General features: G+C 37.1%; 1 protein-coding gene across 2 annotated transcripts in view; it reads right to left on the reverse strand.

Annotated features, from left to right (window-relative positions):
- The window catches only part of LOC131676908 (calexcitin-1-like), a 139752-nt gene that overhangs the window by 56395 nt on the left and 58155 nt on the right, over positions 1–25202 (reverse strand). For both annotated transcript variants that reach the window (XR_009303257.1, XM_058956305.1), the window contains exons 2-4: positions 11139–11245; positions 3679–3731; positions 3494–3613 (exon numbers count right to left, since the gene is read on the reverse strand). Coding sequence is in view for 1 of the 2 variants with exons in the window: in XM_058956305.1 (XP_058812288.1) it covers positions 3494–3613; positions 3679–3731; positions 11139–11196 (231 nt within the window). In the remaining variant the exon portion in view is untranslated. The remainder of the gene's footprint in view (positions 1–3493; positions 3614–3678; positions 3732–11138; positions 11246–25202) is intronic.

A 25202-nucleotide genomic window follows, 5' to 3' on the forward strand; every position in this document is an offset into this window, starting at 1 on the left:
AGTGAGTGACGACGGCAGCCAGTTGAGATCGAATCGCAGGGCTAACTAGATAAAGCTCTTCGCTCGTCTCGTCGGTTCGGGTTTTTCGGTGGAATTAGTGATTATTATTTCTATTAGAAAATCGTAGTTTTGATTTTGAACGCGGTACCGCTACCGATATTCAGTGAACTAGATTTATGGTTAGTGTTGTAGGTTTTGCAGTGCGCAATTCAATGCGATCGGGAGTGTGATCCGTGTTCGATCATGATATGGCATTGAAATTAAATTAGAAAGCAAAAGAAAATATCGGCGGTCAATTGGCAATATGATTTCAAATGTGAAGTGAAAATGAAAATGCGGTAATGCTAGTGGAAGTTGCGGTTTGAAATAAAAGCGATTTCATGGTGAAAAGAAAATGCCATTTTTATCAAGTGATGCCCTTCACTGTCATAGCAGGAGTGCCCGGTGCGTGTTGAGTATAAGATCCGTGCAAATGTGTGTATGTGCGCCTGTCGCAATCAAGTAGCTTCAGTTGATCGGATGAGTTTCAACGGGGAAGTAACGTGTAGTGTTTATTTAGGGTTCGGAAGCGTGATGTTCGAAGAATGCGATTTATATAAATAGTTCGTGTGCGAATATCACAAGCTGTCCTTTGTAGAATACTGGCATCAGCAGGTTTATAGAGCAGAACATTAAATGGTTGTTATGGAAATATAGTAGCGTGTGTGAAAATAAGCCGATATTTCAAATGAGTAAAAACGTAGTTTAAATTGATATAGTTTTTGACCAAGTACACGGCAATCTTTTCGAGTCTATCAACGAAGACCATCTCAGCTGTTCTATTGGTGAGTGTTTTGCCTTTTTACTTATCTTAAGATTTTAGTATATTTTATTGATTATCAACGCTACAGTTAAATATATCCGCTAAACCGACAGAAATTCAGTTCTTGTGTTTTGACAAAAATAAATGAACGGACTGAGTGGCTTCCTGAAACTAAAACGAACACGCTTCGTTTGAATTGTACATTCTTGTGTAATTCAAATCCTTGGTGAAAACCCCTAGTCCAACGTTGCCAGATATACCGATTTATTTGTATTTATACCGATTTTAGTGTTCTATTCCGATATACCGTCGAAGTCTCTAAAAATACCGATTTTGTATTTTTATACCGCTAAATACATATCTATCTATCTATTTATATAAAAGTCAAAGTTTGTATGTATATGATTTATAGCCTCCCAAACGGCTTAACCGATTTCCGTAAAAATTAGGTATTTGGTATGGGGCGTGTTTGTGTGCTATTAGTTGGAGATTATCTGCCCGCCAGATGGCGCTTTGGAACAAATTGTGTTTTCCTCCTATTTCGCAGAGTGTCGCAGCAACGCGCGATGGGTATTAGCTAGTTGTTTATAAAAGAAAACTTCCTACTATTTCAAATAGATCATAAGTTGCTAGAGTGTATCTTTTTGAAAAGTGCTCTGACCGTTTCCAAACAAATCATCAGTGAATTGACTCAGAAATCTGTTTGATTTTTGTCGGAATTCCGGCTCGATAACAACAACCATATTCCTAGACGGTTGAGTTCAATGAATTTATATTTCATGTCAAAAAATATTCATAATTTACAACCAATATCTTGCATGCAAACCTTTATAGAGGCTTCATTCCAATGAATACCGACTTTTTAATCAAAGGTAATCGAAATCATATAAAACCATTTGACAACGCTGCCCCATAGCTATGCAGCCTGAAGCCTGCACATATGATTGTTTATGAGTATCATAGAAATACTATTCAAACAACTGTTTTTAGATGGCTTACTATTTTTTTGCTTAATCCCAAAAAGCTTTTGATATTTTAGATTTCAAAATAAAATAAGAAGATGCACAAGCTCTTAATCTGATCAAGTGAACATGTTCCGCTTAACCGCCCGAGAAATTTGAAAAATAATTCTTTGATATAATTTACCTAGTATCATAAATGAATAAGAATTCTTGTTGATATGACATCAATTAAAAAAAATCAAAATAAACGGAATTGCTTCAATTCAAAACTTATTTCGACTGATGATGTACAAAGTTTTCTCAACATTTCCACAGTGAACCGTCTTCTACTGAAAATGAAGCACTTATTTTCATTTGTTTCGGTTTCATTCTCCTCGTGATAGAACAACAATACAGCCAACAACTTCACCAGACAGCACTTTCAAAGTGCAACTCCGGCGAACGGAGGTGTGCACAGAACACGAATGAGTACTTCGGAATTTATCTGGTGGAAATAGCCATCAAAACAATCCTTCCTTTCACAAGTTTGACCACGTTCTTACAATGAAGCTGTCGTAAAACCGGATTATGAGATGGTAGCATGGATGCCAGCCAAATGGCAGTGCAACCGGTATAAGAAAGGTACACGAAGCGAGCATCAGTTGGGCGAAGTGCATGCACCATAAATTAAGCGGCGAATGGAGATACTCTGCACCAAAGGGACCAAAATGTGGGAGGGTTAGTAACAACAAAAAAATCATCCCCAACCTCGTATACCCGCTGTGGTGTTGAGTGTTTTTTTTCGCTTCCGGATCCACCGGACCAAGACGAACTGTAGCATTATTATCAGTCACAACATTTCCCGCATTCTCTCTATTTTCCACCCTCCCCGAACGCTGATAGTTATTGGCTCCGCCGGTGGCGCAGAGAGGTCAAATTCCTTCCATTTCCCACTGGACGATTCACTCCAACGAGGAAGAGTTATATTGTTTTTGATCTCCGCTTCCGCTTTTTACGAGGCCCTCTTGCTGCGGTCCGTTTGACTGAACATGGCGACCGTAAAAAAACTATTCTTCTGAAAACTTTGTAGTTGGGAAGGAGGAAGCCGTTGAGCACGCTACGAGAATATGTTCTGCTATTTACTAGCAAGTTATGGACAAGCCTTAATGCTTGAACAACATGCATATAACTGTGTTAAGGGAGATTTAAATAAATTTACCCAATTATTCTGATTTATAAACAGCAAACCAACCGTAATTCAGCGATGCTCCCTTTAAAAGCGAATAAAAGCTTTGCCCAACCGGTTCTGTTGGTCTCTCGAGTACTTACCAACATTGAGTTTACAGTAAAAGGACATCATAATAACGCTCTGTCGAAAGATCGTACCCAAAAGGCCCCCGAAAGCCTGGCTCCAGACAGAAATGGTCATTTTTCATCGTTCCCCTAGGAGAAATTATACCCAACGGTTCGATGGAAAATGGCACTCGGAAGCAACCGGAAGGTCAAACTACTCCCGCACAGACCGAAAAGTTATGTGTAGTTAGGTGTAGCCAGAACTATATTTCAAAGGGCACTTTGTGAAACGGAGTATGGCACATTTATGGATTGTAATTTACTGTTCTAGCGTACGAAAATCGGACCGTAAAAATTGAGCAGGGGGAATTTCTTCGACAGTTTTTTTTTTTTGAATAGTCAAAACCCCTTAGAGGTTTTATTACATTTGTTGATCCTGGCCGAACGCCAAACTCACCTGTCCATCGTTATCCTTGTCCGCCTTGGAGCGCAGACCGTCCCAGATTTTGAACATGGACTCGTGGGTTTCCGTATTTCGCGGGTTGCCCACCGGCCAGCCGCGGAGCTCGCAGATTTTCTATGTGAGAAAGTAGAGTATCATTAAAATTATTGATATTTAAGAGTAAAACTCAAGGTACTCACCTCGATGGCTAGCTCGAAGTCTTTGCGGTCAATTTCGCCGCTCTGGTTCACGTCTGAAAAATAATAAATTGAATGAAAGCAATAATTAGGGCTTTGACTTCAATATTTCTTTTCTAACTGCTCTAACTCTGTTCGTATCGTTTGAATCATTTTGAAAAATAGCCTCAGCCGTTTGAATAAACACTTTATTCCGGTGTTTTATTGGCTGCATACTGTTGTTGACAACTTTGTTTCAAAACCTAGGACGGGGCTCGCGGATACGAGAAAACTTTACATCTTCAAGATCAAGAAAGACTCACAAAAACTGCCAACGTGAAACCTCAAGTTTGAAATTTGGCGAATGGAAATAGACACAACAAAAAATGACAAAATAGAATGGTTTGGCAAGCGATTCGTCACTACGGTTTATTTCGCAAGCAGTTTATTTTAACTACTTCAGTAAATGAGGAAGTTTATTCTAAACAAAGCATAGAAAGTCATTATTTCTGAATTTATGTGTCCTGAATCTTGATCGTGGAATGTTAAATTTTGAATTTTAAAACAAGAATGTTGTATCTCACAAATCGAATTCTTAATCATGAGCTATGAATCATTTATTGTTAATTTTTGGTTTTGGATTTTGATCTTTTGATTTTCAGAACAAACGGATCAAATCCAAGTAAAGATAGTACTTTTTGGAACCCCATAGGCTAACAGCATTAGTCAAAAATAGACCAAATCAGGTCTGTGCTGTAGTAATTTTTCGACTTTTGATGTTTAATTTTCAATTTTATAATTTCTTTTTTATATGGATCATTCCGGTCAAAGTGATCAAGTCGCTTGTTTGAACCAATTTTGGAGGAATTGTTCATGTAGGGCCAATACATAAAAATCCATAATTCCGTTAAAAATTAAAAGTTAATTTTTCTCACAATTTGAGAAATATTAATGTCATCGTGTTCCTCAGACATTTTTACATAAAAAAATACTGGAAACCTCAATATAATTTGAGCCTATCCGAGATATTGGTAAAAAAATGCGACTTTAATTGAAAAAATGAGCTTTTTCCTTTTAAACATTTTTCCGAGATTGGCTTAAATTCTATTGAGATTAGAAGTGTTTCACATGTAAAAATGTCTGAGGAACAAAAGAATTTTCAAAATTAAAATGTACGTATTGCTTGATAAATAAATTTTTACTCTTTTTACTAGAAAAATCGCATACTTGGCAGCACTGCCTCCAAAATCTTCATTCATGTTTCCTTCAAAAACATTTTGCGGTTTGATTCTAGTGTTAATGGAACCGTAGATATAATCAAAGGACAATAAATGGTTTGGTCAATTTGTCAAAAGGGGGGTACTCCCAAGGCCCGCGGGGTGGTACTAGATGAACATTTGGCTCAAATCTGTGAAGCACGATTTCAAGTTAGAATTTCTAGTACAGCGCACAGAATAACCCATATTCTATTTTCCATTTTCTATTTGCTATACTCTATCTCCTATTTTCTATTTACTGTGTTCTATTTTCTATTCTTTGTTTTCTATTTTCGTTTTTCTCTTCTATATTCTATTTTCCATTTTTCCTTTACAATTTTGCATCTTCCATTTTCTATTTTCCGTGTTTCTTTTTTCCATTTACCATTTTCTATTTTCCATTTACAATTTTCCATTTTCCATCTTCCATTTTCTATTTCATATTTTCCATTTTCCTTTTTTTTCAATTTACCATTTTCCTTTTTACCATTTTCCATTTTCTTTTTTCTATTTTCTATTTTGTGTTTTCTATTTTCTATTGCTCATTTTCTATTTCCTATTTTCTAATTTCCATTTTGCATTTGCCAGTTTACATTTTCCGGTTTCCATTTTTGCATTTTTCGTTTTCCATTTTCCGTTTTCCAGTTTTCATTTTCCAATTTCTATTTTCTATTTTCTACTTCCTCTTTTCTATGCTCGGCTGTCTATTTCCTGTTTTTTTCAGTTTTATATTTTCTAGTTTTCCATTTCCTGTTATCGATTTCCTATTCTTTTTTCTCCATTTTCAATTTTCTATTCTAATCGTCCCATTTCGCATTTTTACTATTCTCTATCCATTTTCCATAGGCTATTTTTGAATATCTGTTGACTAATATTATTGGTCCATTATCAGACCTTTTAGTATAGTGGTGTTCGGTTCTGAAAGTTTTCCTTTACTTCCTATGTCTCGTTTTCCATTTTCCCGTTACCGTTTTCTATGTCCCAGTTTTCGTTTTCCATTTTCTGTTTTCGTATTGCTGTTTTCCATAGTCCAGACGCCGTTTTTCCTTTTCCATATTCCAACCTTTTCTTTTTTCTCGTATTCATTTTTTTCTATCCTACTTTTATCATTTTTTTCTCAAATTTTTATTTTTAATTTTTTTCTACGTTTTCTTTTGTCATCTTCCATATTTTGTCAATGATTTTTATTTCTAATTTTGCTTTTATCATTTTACATGCTAAGCTAATCATTTTCCATCCTCATTTCTATTTTTCGCTATCTATTTTACCTTCTTTAATTTTTGTTTTTTTTTTATTTTCGATCATATTTGCTATTGGCCTCTTTTTATTGTATATTTTCCTATTCCATTCACCATTTTTTCATTTCTTTTTTCATATCAAATTATTATTGCCCTTTTTCAAACCATATTTCTCATTCTTCCTTTTCTATTTTAGGTCTTTCTTCTTCCATTTTTCATTTGCCATTTTCCCGTGACCAATTTTCATGTACCATATTTTATTTTCCATGATACTTTTCTTTTGCCATTTCCCATGTTTCATTTGCCTTTTTCGATTTTCCATTTTATTTTTATGTACCTTTCATTTCTTCATTTTCTTTTTCTTATTTATTACGCTCTGTTTTCCATTTGCCATTTTTCTTTTCATTTTTTATTTCCATTTTCTATTTTTTATTCTTGATTTTGGTTTCATAATTTTCGTTGTTCATTTTTCACTATTTATTTTATATTTCCAGATTTCTTCAAATTTGATTGTTAATGTACGTTTGCGTTAGTTATACATTTTTTATTGTTCATTATCTATTTTTCACATCTTTATTTCATTCATTTTCCGTACATTCGCTGTTTTTTGCAATTTCCATTTTGCAGCTCTCATTTTATTTTACATATTCTATTTTTCAATTTCTTATATCATATATTCATTGTGATTTCCCGATTTTGCATTGTCAATTTTCCACGTCCAATTTAACCTTTTTTTATTTTTTTATTCTCTATATTCGTTTTTTAATTTTTCATATTTTCTGCTTTATTTTCCTATACACACTTTTCATTTGCTTTTTATATACACATACACTTTTCATTGCTATTTCTAATTGCTTTCTTCATTCCCTTTTTCCATTTTATAGTCTCTATTTTTCCCTTTCCATCCTTACTCCATTTATTTATTTTTCATTTGTTATTTATGATTTTCTCTATCGTACTTTACATCTTTCTCTTTTCATTTTCTGTTTTTTATTACCTTTAGCTGTATTCCATTTGACGTTTGCCATTTTTCACCACCTTTCTTTTGTTTTGTGTGATTTTAAATTGTTAATTTATGATTGATGATTGATTAATAGTTAATGATTTATGATTGATGATCGATGATTGATGATTGATGATCGATGATTGATGATCGTTGATCGGTGATTGATGATTATTGATTGATTGATTATTGATGATTGATGATGCTGGCGGATTGATGATTGACGATTAAGGATAGATGATTGATGATGTGTTGATGGATTGATGATTAATGATTGATGATGATTTTGTGATATTTATTTATTAATTTAAGTTTTTTTTTCTTTATTTATAATTTAAAGTTTTTTTGTTCCAAGTACGTAGGTTATTACAGACATGCTACTATTGAGATCCGTCATTCGCTAGCGGAGTTCACCCGCGACACCTATGGAAGAGTCTGATGAACCTTCTGTATAAGATTCCGCATTTTATTCAAACGATCGCCGGGTAAAATCAGCACCGACACGATAGAAACCACGAACAAATTCGTCGCGGGATAGAATAATATTAAAAAATATAAGCAGTGCTCCTTCTAGCCGGCTATCCGGAGTTCAAGTTGGTTATGTTGCTAATCGTATTAATACAACAAATGATAAATTTCCCAAATTCTCGGTAGCCGGCTGCCCAGAGAAATTATTACATGATAACACTATTGGCACATTTACTAACAACTCTCCCCTTCCCGTGATACATGTAGAGATGCAGAGGATTCCTCGGTCTCTAGTAGCAACATGTATCGGACTAACATTCCTTCCTTTCCCAGAAGATCTGCATTCGGACGTGGCCGGCGTCGGTATTGATCAGCATGCAGGGATCAGAATAGATTGTACAATGTGGCTCATCATGTTATTCCCAAGCATGTTGTTCCAATGAACATTTTGCAACCTAATTTGGTTCTGGTCAATAACGGAGTAGCAACTACGGGCGATCTCTTATGCTTATGCTTATGCTTATTTATGATTTTAAGTTTTTCTCTGATTTTGATTTACGATTTATTGTTTTTGTTTCATGACTTCGCATTTTTGTAGTTTGAATTTTGTTTTTTGGTAATTTGTGGTTTGTTTTTCAATTTTTGATTTGTTTCTTTATTTCTTGAAGTTTAAGTATATTATTTTTGATAATTGCTATATGATTTTGATGTTTAGATTTCATATTTTGTATATGGGAATTTTAAATTTGGTTGTCTAATTTCTGATTTTTATTTTAAAAGTTTGTTTTAATCTCTTTTCTTTACATTACTTTTATTTAATATTGTAGTTTGACTTTCGATAGACGATTTGACGACATTTGACTTTCAATTATAAATTTTTTATTTGTGATTTATGATTAAAAATTTATGATGTGCTATGAATTTTGAGTATGATTTTTTGGTTCCTAAGTTTTTATTTTAATTTTTTTGTTTTTTCCTGATTACGAGTAACATTTTTACATAGAAGACCATTTCAAAATTTTAGCAAAAATATGAGTTTTGAATGTTTGTAAATTTTATTGTACTGATCAGAATTACACAATTCTGGCACTTATCAGCGCACCAATTTTCCATTATATTTATTAGAGGTGTGCGCCGCCGTGCCACGCCGCCCATTTCAGGTAAAAACAGTCAGAGCTCCGACAATTTTTACCTGAAATCGGCGGCGCGCACCTCTAATATTTATCTATCACTTCTGTAAATTAAGCAAAAACTGATTTCAAAAAAATATTTCTAAAGCAACATATAAAAATCGGAAAGTTTCTGCCAATTCCAGGACTCTGTTAGAGGACTAACTGATGAATACTGACTGACAATGCCTCTATCATTTCAGTGTTTGCTCTACTGGAAACGTGAGCAACCCTTTTGATTGCACAACAAATAACTAGACGGAGGTGCTGGTCGGTTTATTGAGCGGATGATTTGTTCGGGAATTCAATTCGCTGGTATCTTACAATCCGATGAATTCATTTGCTTACTTATTCTTTTACCAACATACCGCTCGTTGGTGTGTCACATTTCAAGCCAACTCCAGCTGCAAACTGAATATTTGTGGAATCAGTTGACGCTAGGTGATTGAAGGCGACGGACGGAGGATATTTTCGCGACAAGTAAACCTATAACTACAAAATATTTCATGAAAAAACAGCTTCTAATGTCACAGATAATTTTAGAATCGTCCGAATGAACTGTAATTAAGCATTGTCCGCACTTAGTCCCTGCTATTTATTTACCGCACTACTCTTCTCGAAACGGATGAAATATCCTCCTGTAACCGACATAGCGGAACTTTTTCCTGTTCGAATCATTTCGCTGCCGCTTTGCATTGTTGTGCCTTTTAGCCGGACAGGATGCACAAACTCATCCACCCATTGATCCGTCCATCCATCCATCCATCCATCCATTCATCCTTCCCCCTCCCTTATCCACCACCAGCTACCATTCGGTGCATGCAGTTCAGTGACGGGTGGATTTCACAGTGGCCTAACGAGCTGTTCCAATCCCTTGTACTTGCAACGGAAAATCCTCTCGGAAAGTGGCTTACAATGAAAAACCGTGTCCGTGCTGAATTCCCGCATCCCGCAGTCTTTCTTTTAAGCTGCATCAGCAACCGACTGGCTGGTACGAGGTTTACACTGTTATACCAACTCTACTGCCCGGGCCCGGTCTGATGGCCGTCACCGTCAGTCAGTCAACCACCGAAGGCAGTGGACAGCTTGTTCAACGATAACAAATGGTTGGAAGAATGCACTTTACTATTGCTAGTATCTTTATTTCCGCACATGCTGCTGTGAAAATGGTACGAACGATGGGATTAAAGATTCCTTGTCCCGGTGCTGAAGAGTCCAACGAAGACCATAAATCTGGATTTCCATTAGAGCAAATAAGATGGGGTATCCGTTCTAATCCTTCATTTCACTGCTAATTTGGTTTCCTTTTGGAGTAAAGTATGCTGACGAATTCATTGACGTATCTTAGAGAAACAATGAGAAAAAAAACAATAAACTTTGTCCTCATGATTCAAGCTTTCGTCGTAAACTCAACAAACCACTTATGCGACATTACCACTTGTCATTACTTGCTGACAGTATGTGGTTACAAGCCATTTAGATAAGAACAAACTCGTAAGATCTGACAAATGGTTTACTTTTCATTTGAGAAAGCATACGAACTAGATATGTTTTTCTTAGCCTGAGAAAGCACAGCTAAAGAAACTTTGTTCTAGCTTACAAGACAAACTTTTCCCGTAAGTTCGATCGGCTGGAGGAATTCAATGAGAATGGCTCGTTTGCTAGCAGTTAGGCGCAAACATCGGAACTAATATGCTTTACCGCTTTTAATTTAGCTCCCTCAAAATACACTGAATGGGTGTTCCCAGGTTCCCACCGCATATACCTCTAGCCTTTCCAAATTCATGCCACGTTTCTCCCACAACAGTTAACCTATCATCATTCCAGCTTCCGAAACATGCCATCAAGAGAGTTTTGCATACTACATTGACACTCCCTCTTCCCACCCTAACGCAGTTCCTCCTTCAACCGAGGCAAAGGGGGGGATGTGTCACATACATGAAAATTTATGAAGGCACGCCGAGGTAAAGTACCTGCCGAAACCGCAAGATGATGGAAAATTGGTCGTCTGCGGATGACATACACACGGCGGCTCCTATTTTAATCTTACTCGTTTCTTTTTTCCCTTTCCTGTAGAGCCTTAGAGGCTGGCAGCATGCGATATCGTCCGCTCAAGACGCATAAGAAGTAGTGGAAGGAGCCTAATAGAATATTTCTGTTGGGGGGGAACGACGGCGCCTAACATTATACCTACATACATGCATGCATACATGGCACATTGGTGCCGCCTGGTTCGAGTCATGAATAAAGCAATGAGGTGTGAGTGAGTGTGATACCCTAAGCGTGCTGAGGGAGGCAGTAATTTTTTTTTCGAAGGGACAGTCTGCAATTGGCTAAACCCGGTACTTACCGAAAAACACGTTGAACACATACAGCAGCTTCTTCTTGCGAAAGTCGGAGATTGGCATGTTTAACGAGGTTTGCGGTCTGTGCTTTTTCCCTAATAACGAGGATTATCTGTAATTGAAAGAGAGAAAGATAGGAATTTGTAATTAACTTGTTTGTTTAATAACGGGATAGTGTGTAGAAAAAAGTTTATTGATAAAATTGCTATTAGTTAAAAATCATATGCATACTAAATTGAGTTCAATGTTTGTGTTTTAAATTCATTCATCGGTAACTAGCACTAACTTGGAGCCACGTCAGATGATGTATCTAAACCAGTAGCCATATTAGAACTATGCATTTTCTAATTCGAAAAAGTGCCACGACATATAACTAAAGTAGTTATGTAGTTTGCGTTTCGAATTCGTCTCATCAGTATCCGACACTAACTTAGTATCAGGACTAAGCTAGCGTATTAACGCTAACTCCAAGGCGGAGACACGATTTGTGTACTTGAGTATAGTGTATAATGCAACAAAGTTTAGTTTTCACTGATTCTCATCCGCTTAAACAGAATATCTTTTCTTGCGGGACATCACTGAGTGTTTGCTCAAGTACACAAATCGTGTCTCCAGCTTTGGAGCTAGCTTCAACCTGACAAAAAAAAATCGTTGTTCCACGAATATCTACAACCTGAAAACTTAAAACAATTCACATTATCCAGGTTTTCCGGTATAGGAAAACTTGTCTAGCATGTATTATGTCACATACACCTTCCCCACCTTGCATCTGCACTCAGCCGTAGATCATTCCCAATACGTTCCGTTTGAAGACACTAAAAGTGCGTCTGTTTTTCGTAAATAGGCCTGAGGATTCGTGCGATAGCCTACTTTGTTCGACCGAATGAACTTTCAAACGTGTGACACACCTATTTGACTTCCATTTGACTCGTACTCGTACCACGGAGAAGTTTTATGATTTTTTAAAATAATTTTTATATTAGGGCTTCATCATTGGTGCCGATTGTGACCTGTCAATGATTTGCTTTTATAAATTAATAAATAATATATTTAGTTAAATAATTTTTATTTTCTCCTCCTACATGGTGAATTTAAGATCTAAGATCAAGTTCCGTTTAAAACTAATATAAAACAAACCGAGCAAAATATCAAAACGCTCAAAAAAGTTTTCGGTGGTATCCAACCGGGAAAACAGATTGAAATTGTGAGTTAAGCGAAAGCAATTATGTGAAAAAAATCTCCCCAGAGGCAGGATCTGAACCTGCAACCCTTGGGACTCCGACCCAATGCAAAGACCGAGGTTTTTATTATCGTCTGATTTTAGTTCAATACCCATCGTACTTCGATGAGTTACCTCGGGCTTCCTATCCAGCGGGGAAATTAAATAGATCAATTGTGTTGGGTGCAGCGATTGTTTTGTGTGTGATCTCTCTCTCTCTCTCTCTCTCTCTCTCTCTCTCTCTCTCTAGAGGCAGTGCTATGATCACTGTCGCCAATGCGATAATCAGGTGTTCTTTCTGGGACGTTATCATAGCCCAGTGATATCATAAGGTTTGATGCATTGGGCCAGAGTCCCAAGGGTTGCAGGTTCGAATCTTGCCTCTGGGGTACTTTTTTCACATAATTGCTTTTGTTTAACTCACCGTTTCGATCTGTTTTCCCCGTTTGATACCACAAAACAGTCGCGTTAAAACCCAAAAAAATTAATTAATTGTCAAAAAACTATCGTGTCTGATCATTGGGAGTGCCGCTATCGCCAAACCTAAATTTTTCATTTCGAAATGATGTAGCCTTTACAACACAGTCAAAGAGTCTCTATAGTTAACTCTCACGTTGAACCCCTTGGTTTAGGGCAATATAAAATACCCTACTACTAATGGCGAATCCAATCAGTGTAGCCCGGTTAGAAATTGAAGCAACTGCAATCTCTTCCAACAATAAGCACTTTCAATTAGTGGGTTCGAAATAAACTTCCGCTTACTATTTTAACAAAGAACTGCGAAAGGAGGAAATTTGCTCTTCTCTATCTTGCCAGCATGCGGAAATTGAACATGGAAGCTGTTGCGGTCTAGTTGCTCAAAAGCCGATTAACTGGTAATGGCTTCTCATGAAAACTTCGCAAAGATCGGAATCGTGTGAATGGGGAAACATACAAGCCGCCTAACGGAGCATGAATGAATAATAAAACTCACCAGCGGAGATGATGTTTTGGGTTGCCACAAAACAATTATCTAAAATCATCCTCTTAGTTGTTTACTATGGCAGTTTTGAAATAATAATAATATTTAATCACCATCAGCTGAATAATTTGCAGAGTATAGAGCACATTGTTTCGACCTTATACATACATACTTACTGGTAAAATGAAGCAGTTCACTGGACAGAACTCAGGCCAACCACTGGTGGCGAATGCGCTTATAAATTTAGCTTCACCGCAGCACAAGCACTAACAGAAAAATAAACCGAAGCATGTTATGGAGGCGCTGGGTCATTCGACCGAAGGACATTAAGCCGAAATAATAAAGCTGGTAATTATTTAATAGGGCTGGCTGGATAGAATGTTTAACATTCGAAGGAAAAACAGCTCATGATAAAAAGAAGGATATAAGCAAATAATTGAGCAGCAAGCAAAGCATATAATAACCGAGAATCTCTGGAAGCTCGTCCTGCTGATCTACGAACTCTTTTCCTCCTTACTGTTAAACATTCAGCTTATTGACCTGCGGCTTAATGCGCATTCGGCCTAATGTGTATTCGACTTATTGTCCAATCGGCCTAATAACCCGGTCTGGTGGTTCAGAGTATATACTGATGGTATCACAAATCACTTAGCGTATATTCGGGCCACAGCTAGTAAGGAGTCGGAGTAATCACTGGCCTTGCAATTGTTCTGTAAATTAAGAATCGGCTGAAAAGACTGCTAATAGTCGGTCAAGTTCCACAGCGAAATGTAGTACCAAAGCTTGCTTTGTTTTCTTACCATAAAATGGATTGCATTCCCACATCAGTCTAGATTGCAAACAGTTTTAAAAGTTCAACCATTTGTTGAAAACAAACAGAAACCACAGAAAAAAAACTCTTATAAGTGAATCTCCGAGTAAACATCCCATTCGCGCAGCGAAGAAAGTAAAAGTACCACCAACTAAAAGCTCCCGTAAATTATAGATCTAATTAAGCGAGGTTTTCATGTTTCTTTGTCTATCGAAGAACGATAACACTGAAGCTTCATTATCCCATCGATTTCCAATTTTCCACCTCAGGCGAGGCGAGCTGCATCCTTGTGTAGGGACAGGATTGCTTCGGCCGGCGGACACGGTAGGGTGGGCAGGCAGACCGGCAACGTGAGGCTAATAAAACCGAACAAAGTGGATAGAAATCTTCATTAGAGCCCGGGGCAACGAGAAGATTCGCACTCTTAGCTGTAAGAAGTAGGAAAATTGAACGACTTCGTTAACGGTCCATAGGTGATTCATCGATCAGATTGTGGGAAGATTGAAGATTCAGTAAAAAGGCGTTAGGGGAACGTACATATTTTGTTCTGTTGATTACATCTGAAAAGTAGCAAAAGCGCACCTTCAGCCAATGGGAACTGTGCGTGACCAGATCATATTTATATTCCACAGAATGCTTGTCCGGCCACAGTCAATAAAATTGAACAATAGTATCGATACCAGGGTCCTACGAAAATCGAACGTCGAATTTGAGCACTATCTGGGTGGTTTGTGATTTGCCTAAGGGGGACAACGTCACCAGTTCCCGAGATACGATAAAATAGCCGACTGAAGCTTTGCCGAAAAATACCTTTATGTCCAGAGACTCGATGAATGGATCCAAGAATGGCTAACGGAATAACTGGTTTGATGTAAATTGTTAAGCGATGGACTAGTAAAATAAGACTGAGTGTGAATTCGAAAATAGTCCAGAGATAAGTTCATAGACGTGGTAATGACGAAAAGGTACCCGAGCTTCTTGGAGATATTTTGTGTTATGAAAATTCTAACGTATCTTATCGGTAGATCTCATATAAAAACCTGCTTCTCAGAAAATAAATTCATTGGTCAATACTGCAACAAATTTAAAAATATCTAGTTTGGCAAGCAACCTGAAGAGACGATAAAACGAAGAACAGTACATTCTGAAAAGCTTCTTTTTATAATTTCTGTACAATCAGGATTTCAATTCAACGTTACGTTCCTATGCTCGTAAAGCGCAGAAGTGGGCCTAAAACTCCAAAGTAGTAGAAAAGAAATTGTGCTATAATTTTTTTGGCTCTTATGAAAGCAGCTTTCTAGAAATATTCTAAAATAAAATAAAAAATGAACTAGATCAAAAAAGATAGCTGGGTAACGTTTGTGACATAACCGAAGTGTTCGAAAGGAAAATTTTCAAATTACTTTTTTTATTTTATTTATAGTAATTCTGAAAAGAACATTTGATATTGGCGTTGGTACTGGTGGGTGATGCACTGGATTCGAAGATCGTTGGATGCTGCTAACTTCTGTCCCCTATGTTCAGGCTCAACTGTTGTTCAGGAATATTATTCTGACATGATTGGTGTAAATTTTCCAATTTTAATTCTTCTCAATGGTTTGATAGCGCTGATGAGGGTTATTTTGTTAGCTAAAGAAAATAGCCACTGCCTGGGAGATATTTGTAAATAATGCAGGCAGAGCACGGAGGCGGCCGTATCCTAATAATAGCCTTCTCGCGGTGTTCATAAGCAGTCTCCCGAAGAGAGAGCATCCGACAAAGTTGACTAGCAGCATTTGACTGAAATCAAAATTATTTCTATTCAAGATTTTCCCTCCCCTAGGTTTGCAACTGCAGTATTGCAAACATCAGCAAGCATGTACCTCTGACAGATAATGGTTTTAAGATGGTTATTGCATATTGATAGTGGTGCATCGAGGAGACCAAGAGAGCTTATGGGACCTTTATTATTTCGTGTTTTTCATACTCTACACCAGGCCAAATTAACGATCAACTAATGAAGAAATGTGAAAGTAGAAGCCTATTAGTGTTACTGTACTAATAATTTTAATTTTAAGTACAAGTGTTCAATTCTTGTATGCTAATCGTAGGTCTGAGTATATGTGACAGCTGAGCCAGGGAATGGATGTAGAACTGGCGTATATGATAGAATAGTGGGTAATTTATTGTCTCACATAAAATCTTATCTTTCCTTGTACTTAAGTGATAGTCTTAGCGCTTACAAATTTACAAACGCGGTCTCAAGCATAAACCCCCGTTCATGCGATCATTAATGGGTCACGTCACCCATCAAAAAAAATGTCACTCATATTTACTAAACAACCCGTTCCATGGTGACATGATCGGGAATTCTAGTAATATGGGAGAACTCATTCTCTTTTAGCATCTGAACCATACACTAAAAATAAAGAACGGGAAAGAGAGAGAGAGAGAGAGAGAGAGAGAGAGAGAGAGAGAGAGAGTAACAGTGGATCAGCAGGAACTATGAAACATTCGCAATAAGATCATAATGCATGGTCAGAATCGTCTCATTCCTTCATACTTCACGATTTCTAATTATTTGCACGTGTTGCCATATGTTGCAAGAGATCTGGTGATTCTACCTCTTTTGAGTCTATCTTCTGACCTCGCACAAAGCAGAAGCAAAAAAAATTCGCTACGCTATAGCAGGCTTTAGGCACCAGTGAATCAAGCCAGCTTTTGTTCTATATCAGTGCATAAACAAATTGTATCGTTGACCCCGGCTGCGGAGTGAAATGAGTTTGCCAAATGAAACAAAAGTGCCCGCGCTACGGGATAACACGATTTCTATCGACTTTAATAAAACTCGTGTTAGAACCACAGTTCAGGAAGTGGAACAGTTAGTTAAGGTTAAAATGAAGCTTAATCTCGCTGAAGTTACGTACATTCAGATACACCACGTAAAACAGTGTTTTGATCACGTTTAGAAGCTTAGCAAAGGCAGAAAACTTCATTGCAAAAAACAACATGCAACACGAGGTCGAATTTAATAATACCGAATTCAAGATCCCCGTGCATATGGAAAACGACATGGTGGACGTGCGTATCCATGATTTGGCCACGCGCACTAGGGATGATGTAACGAATCATGTCGCAATATGGAGTAGTAGAATCTATTACGAATGATACCTGGAGAAATTTTTTCACCGGCATCCCCAACGGCGTTTGTATTGTGAGAATGCGAGTGACTAAACTAATACCTTCTTACATGACTATTGAATGCAAATCACCGAAGGAAGGCGTGACCTATAAGCAAACAACGCTAATCACGACAGACCCCAACATGCCAATTCTGTAATCACACAGCCCACTACGGAAAAACATGCGCCGAAGCTTGTAGTCAAAACTCACCTATTACAGCCAACTCTAACAAGTAGCCACTGATACCAAAAACAACGATCCAGTTAACCAATAATGCAGGTACAACGACCACGACAACCGCTCCCAAACCAACAACTGGCATCGCCAATAATGAAGCAAATACCGATGAAAACGGATTTACAGCGACCCGTAAGAACAAGAAACAAATAAGAACCTCTGATCGTGAACAGCAAGAAAGCAGTACCGATGAAGACATAGACGGGAACGAGAACGCGAGAGAAGGCAGACTGAATGACCCCCAAGCGACTTCACCGCCAAGGAACAGGATCTCAACACGCAGCAGTAAACTGTGTCAACAAGATCTGGCAGACCGACATTCTTAGAAAAATTTTTATTGTTACTTATTGTAAAAAAAATTAAAAGACTCACGGCTCAGTTGTGCTAACGCATTGAGCCGTTTCAAATAAATCATTGGATTAAAAAAAACCTACCTCTTTTAATGGATACGAGCTAATACCCATCGCGCGTTGCTGCGACTTTCAACGAATTAGGAGGAAAATACAAGTTTTTTTTTCCGAAACGCCATCTGGGGGGCAGATAATCCCCAACCAATAGCACACAAACACGCTCCATAACTAATGCCTACGGTGTATAAATTTTTACGGCAATCGGTTAAGCCGTTAAGTTAAATCACATACATACAAACATTGACTTTTGTTTGTTTTGTTTGTTTTGTGATAGCCAAAGTAAATTTGCAAAGAAAAACATTCCATATTTATGAGTTACCGTTCATTGAATAAATGTTTAGTTTATCATTCGCCGCGAACAAAGTTTTTTGGTAATTTGGTAATTTCACAATTTTCGTAGATAGATTAGGTAACTGTGAAACGATGGCGAATGGGGAACTTTTTTTTTTGGTGTCTGTCTCAAAATGTGAATTGTTCGATTTTCCTACTCATATAGGGCAAAATTGGTAAATTTGGGCGTTTTGTAGAAATCGTTTCTTCTTACAAGTTTGCAGCTAATATACATACATGGTAGTCCGATGTTACGCGATGATATAGTGATTTCTTTCGTAAAGTGAGTTTTACCCGCTGGTAAAATATATATGTATTATTTAATAAAAGAGTGTCACTATGTATCGCTTTTGGCACCACAAATAACACGTATTATCATCAAATTTGAATCGTAGAAAAAGATGTGCTTCACTGTTACCCCCTCTCTCCTATCAGATTCACGGTCTGTGCGGTTATCCAAGAACACACGCAAATATGCGAGTGGACACACGGTTATAAAATCACGTGAAGTAACATACACACTAGAATATGGAATGGAAAATTTCACACTAGAACACGCAACATACAAACGTCCACGCGACATACAAACGCTCAACGCGATCGTACACCTTAACATAGAAATGCCCGAGCCCTTCGCGATGATACACACAGACGAACATGCAATCGCGAGCATCCACGCACAAGATTTCACAAACACAAAAACGCCCTAATGATTTAGTGAACGCTACAGCACTTTTAGTCTGATTTACGTGAACTCAAGAGCGTGCAAATAAACGCAATAGTAGAGTCCCTATGCCCGCACAACTAAACCATACACTCAATATCACAACCAGAATCACAGCCCACTGCAATTGGATTTAGGCAGTGTTTAGTGGGTGACATTTCCCGTCTCGTCTGCAATTGTAGTAAGTGACTCTGAGGAGGGGGGGGGGGTTCGAGACCCTAGCTCAGCTTCAGTAGGATAACTCGAAAAAAAAATTTGTTTAGTTTTTACAGTCTATTTATTTTATTTTTTACCATATAATTCGTTTGATTCGTTTCAATTATTTTATTTATTTCATTAGTTTTATTCATTGTAATTTTTTCATTTATTTTTCTTTTTTATTAATTTTGTGAATTTTGTTCACTCATTCCTTTTCTGCCTTTCAATTAATCTGCTAGTTTGAAGCAAATTTTATTCCTTCATTTTTTATTTTTTAGCATTATCTTATTTTGCATTTAGTGATCTGAACTAATTTGATTTATTTGTTTGATTAATTTGCCTCAATTCAATCATTCTACTCATTTTATAAACTTGATAACTTTCTTCACTCTTTTTCTTTAATGAAAAAATCATTTCTTTTGTTTTATTGATTTTCTATAATTTTTTCAGTTTTTTTGGAGTTCTGTTCGTGCATAACCCAATACGTTTAAATTACTTCAACGGTGGACAATTAAAAATGTATAGTTTCGTGTACACGATAAATATTATAAACGCGATTTTTCATTTACTTTAAATAGTGGGTGGGGTGGTACTGAAGCACCCAAAATCTGAAAATTAACTTTTTGATGGTGCGAGATAGAGTTTCGCAGTCTTTCAGAAAATTGAAGAAAATCAAAGTTTCAAAAACTTTGTCGAAGATACGCCAGCTCTATATCTCCCACTTTTCATTTTACAAGAAATTCATCAAAAAAAATAACCCAGATGCCTTTAGAAATACTTTCAAGTATTTTGAAGGAGAACAGTTTGTCTCAAAATACTGAACCTCTAGCTCCTTTCGTTACTAGAAATAAACTATTTTTAGAGTAAATATTGCAAGATATAAATAATATCCTACTTGCCACATCCATATGGCAGAAACAGTATTCAATGTTAAATGTTCTAACCCAAGTAGCAAATGTTGTTACCGCAACTGGTTTATAACTAGTTTGCAACAAAAATGTATGCATTTCTTGTTGCAAACTGGTTACAAACTAGTTATGGCTGCATATATTGCTACTTGGGAATCGAAGATCATAATATTTGTAAATGTTACATTTTTAATGCAAAAGTTCTCATAATTTTGAAATGAAAATATTTTAATAGTTGGTGTATAAGAAGAAATTATGCGTCGTACAATTATATTCAATTTATCCAATGGCAACTGTCTAAAAAAAATATCAAATATATAAAAAAAAACTGTTTTATATGAAACACCCTAAAACTCGTATTTGTTTTTTTGTGAAATGAAAAGTACGAAAGATAGTGTATGTCCTCAGTAAATTTGTCTAAAATGTGTTGTTCTGCAACTACTTTAGTTAGTCAAGCTCTATCTCGAGCCATTAAAACGTTAAATTTTAGATCTTGCTAAATTTAGAACCAGTCTAATTTCAGTTCAAACTAAAGGAAGAGTTTTGTAAAGTACAATCAACTTTCCAAAACATATTATAAGTCTAGTTTTAGCAACACGTTCCTGCAAAATTTACATTCTGAATGAGCGTTATATTTACACAGAGCTATCGTGTATACGTGCCTGCCCGGGCAGTGGAGATAGACGGTGTGGTCATCGAACCGTGCCTGAAGCGCGAAGATCTGTTGAAATAGTAGGTTGAATGCTTCAAGCAGCCGTCACTTCAACGTGTTAAGATACTGGATTGCCACAAATCTGCATCCAGTAAATATCGTGGAGATTAAGAATTTCTTTCCTTCAGAGTCGGAAGACCGTCGACGAGTCTTTCGTTTCTAATTATGTCCCCTTAGACAAACGTCGATTACTCGTTCACCTGTTTGCATTAACAACCATATTAAGGCCACTCTGCGCCTATGGCCACTATCAACTAAGGAGCCCATATTATGCTGGAAGTGCAGTAGTTAAAGAAATGAGGAACAAATTTTGTGAAATACATTCAAATTTCAGGGGTTGGCGTAGCGTAGTTGGAAAATCGATTGCCTTGTACGCAGCGCACCTGGGTTCGAGTCCCGACCCCGCACATAGGGTTAGAAATTTTTCATAAGAGATTTTTCTAACCCGAAGAGGCGAATGACCTTAAGGTTAAAACCTCTATAATCGAAATAAAAAAACATTCAAATTTCGTGAAATACATTTATTCTAGATGTCGATCGATATTATGTTAGCGAATGCCCCTCAAAGCGCCTTATTCGGAAATGGTAATGAGTGCCTTGTCACCTATCCTTTCCGAAAGTCTCTATGCCTACTCGCTTCGTGTTGAGTCTTCTTCTGATGATCTAGAAGAGAAAACATCTTTTGTTAATCCAGAAACGCCCCTTGGGGAGGAAATATCTTTCCTTCATTGCTTCCGTACTAGTAATTTGAGTTCCAGCAAGACTTTGCTTTTTGATTCCCATAAAAGTTTTCTGGTATCCATATAGTGGAAACGGGTTCGACAGAATCAAATTTAAATTGTTGGAGAATAAGCCTCACTCTGCTAAAAATTTATTAAACAAACTCCTTGAGAGTAACATTATAGGAGACAAGTGAAAACAGCCTCCGACCACAACTCATATCGGCCGATTGGAACTCTTATGTATATCCCGATGTTGTTTGAGAAAATGATCCTTTGCTATCTTGACAATCGTGTCGAGAAAAATGATTCGCCATAAGATACATAATTTTGCTTCCGTAAAGCAAAGGGACGAACAGAAATTCAAGTGATCTATGTGGCATCAGCGTTCTTGGGTAATAGGGAGCTTTTGATTTAGTGTTTTTCTAGGCTATCTTCCACCAATTGTAAAAAGCTTTTTGCTATGTTCCTTTATTACTCTGATTATTTGTAGTCACATTTTCTTTTTTAACTTTAAACAATATTCAATAAGCTAGGGATTACTGGGTAGGGAAAGTTACGAAAATTTAGAGCCATTAAGAGAGAGCAAGAATGTTAAGAATTCAGATCGGAAAACTAGAAGTGGCAGGATTATTAGAACAGGCTTAATACTTTACGGGCTTAACTTTTGTCTTCTGTTGATGGGGGTCGAGCTTAGGCACCTTAGGACGCGAGTGATGCGTAGTTATGTTGCCTAAGCTCGACCCCCATCAACAGAATACTAAAGTTAAGCCCGTAAGGAATTAAGCCTTTTTGCTATGTATTGTCTGAAAATTACATGCATTTATCGCTTTCTTCGATTTGACATCATAACGCTGGATCTTCCCTATAACTTTGACTATAACCCCTACTATACCGTTTTTACTTGAATGACATTTATGAAGGTCTTGTCTATTTCTGCTCGCATAGGCAACTTGCTGAAGACAAAGTGGTTTTTCTGGCACAGGATCAAAAGCTGTTGATCTGTAAGGATTTCTTTTTTGCGGGATATCACGCAGGACTAGGGGTTTGCTCAGAAACACAAATAGTGTTTTTATTTTGAGAGGAAGCGGCAACTCGGCGCTAGCTTAGTCCTGTCATTAAGTTGGTGTCGATTTTTTAGGACCATTGAGTGAAACGATGGATTGAAAAGATTATGGCTGACGCGTATCTGCATCGAGGGACAACTCAATATACTGGTAGCTCGTGTTCAATTAGCTGGACACGTTTTCTTCATAATGTTTCATTAAGTGTCAGATCGTGTCGTCGAACACTACATACTACAAAAATATTAGTACCAATTTCCAAATAGTTTCGAAGATATAACGTCAAGAGCATACTTTTTTAAAGCTTTTTCTTTAATGAAAAAATCATTTCATTTGTTTTATTGATTTTCTATATTTTTTCAGTTTTTTTGGAGTTCTGTTCGTGCATAACTCGAAACTGTATCCATCCCACCTCTAGTTGGGTGCTTACTTGGCATGAGTACTGCAAACTAATAAATGATCCAACAGTGATATGTGTGTAAGAAATGTCTCACCGCAATGTAATATTGTTTCAAAATACAAGCAATAAAGTCTCGACAAACTTATGATTACGGCGTATAAACGATGGATAGTAAACAAAATAGGAAAGTTTTCACTTTCATTGACTGCTGTGATTAGTGTTCAACGGATAACGGTTTGTCCGGAATTCCTCCTCCAACAAGAGAATTGTGACAGTTGGCTGATTCGCCTTAATCATAGGTTTGTCAAGAAGTTATGACTAAAAAATCACAGATAATTTTTCGCCTCCCTGTAGTTGTCGATGTCAGATTATCAAGGTGATACTGTGCAACCAACAACACACAGAGTACAGGGTTTCTCTGTCAGCAGCAGACACCGCTTCATGGGGACATGCGGAATCATCGGGAAGGGAGGTTTAAACTGAATTTGATTGCTTTTGCATAATGCAAGAAAATGTTGTGCTGGTGAAAATTTTATTACGTCCACATGCATAAATTTGCAAACGTTCGCTTATGTTCCCGATTTCATCTTCTGGTGCACAGCACAATCGATGCTGGAGCTTTTAGTATCACGATATTTTATACGATTATCTGAAATTTGGTTTTCCACTATCCATAGAGTGGCCGTGAAATGGTGTTTAATGCAATGAAATTCTGTGAAAAACTATGACAAACATTTGACCTTGGGTAGCTGACGAATACATATGATTGTTAGTTCGTGATATCGTTCGTAAAACAGTGCATCGCTTGAATGGCACCCAAAATGGGCAACCTCTGATGCTCAAAGAAAGGTGCTGCACTGAATACTATGGGTTGAACGCTGTAAAGATATCAATAATAATATTTCAACCTTGAGATGCAAACCAACCAACTCAAACATATGCGTGAATGTTTATGCCAATCCAGTCTATCAATTGATATCTCAGAGAAAAAACCTGTTTTAATCCACCTAGAGGTGCAATTGTGCCTTTCTCATTTCTCCAAACTATGATATAATAGCTGGTTCGTACAATATAACATTATGGAAATCTCTTTCATTCTTATTACACTTGGCAAGTACATATATAAGAGCACCTTTTTGCATTCATCGCGGTATCGGTTTGAATCGGAGTTTTCTATGTGATCGCACTCCACAACCCGTAACTCCGGAGCCGGAAGTCGGATGGAGATGGAATTTAATATCAGTTTCCGGGGACGCGACACCTTTCATTTGAGACTAAGTTGATCAAATCGGTCTAGCCATTTTAGAGAAACCAATATAACCGTTATTCTGAATTTGGATACTTCAGGATCCGTCGATGGTGGCCAGTGTGACCAAAGAGCCTTTGAATGACTGTTGGGGACCTAGATCTACAAATTCAACAGTTGTGCACATTTTGGAAAAAAATCACCTTTTTACATTCATCGCAAAATTCGTTACAATCGGAATTTGCTGCGTGATCGTACGTATCACCCTGTAATTCAGGAACCAGAACTCGGATCCACACAAAATTCAACAGCAGCTGATGGACCTTTCATTTAAAATCAAGTTTGTCAAAATCGGTTCAGAAAATTCCGAGAAACCGATGTGGACAAATCAACAAATTTTGTTTTGTAACCATACTCTTCAACTCGTAATCCGGATCAAGATGTCGGTTGAAAATAAAATTCAATAGCAACCTATGGGAATATTATACCTTTCATTTGGATCTTAGTTTGTAAAAATCGGTCCAGCCATCTCAGAGAAACCGATGTGGACATTTTGTTAACAAATCCGCACATACACACATACATACATACATACATACATACATACGTACATACATACATACATACATACATACATACATGCATACATACATACATACATACACACATACATACACACAGATATTTTGCGATCTCGGCGAATTGAGTCGAATGTTATATGAGACTCGGCCCTCCGGGCCTCGGTTAGAAAGTCAGTTTTTGGAGCAATTGCATAACCTTTCTATATAAGAAAGGCAAAAGAATAATATTTAATTAGCTTAATAAGCATGAGTTCAATCCATACTATGTAGCATAATGAGTTCAATGTTATCTTCATGTGATTATAATTTGGAAAGGTTGGTGGAATGGGTTTGAACATGTAGGGAATGGGGGGTTAGTAGAGTGGGAGTGGAGGATGCGTCAGAAAT

Source organism: Topomyia yanbarensis, chromosome 1 (genome assembly GCF_030247195.1).
Source record: "Topomyia yanbarensis strain Yona2022 chromosome 1, ASM3024719v1, whole genome shotgun sequence".
NCBI classification, from domain to species: domain Eukaryota; kingdom Metazoa; phylum Arthropoda; class Insecta; order Diptera; family Culicidae; genus Topomyia; species Topomyia yanbarensis.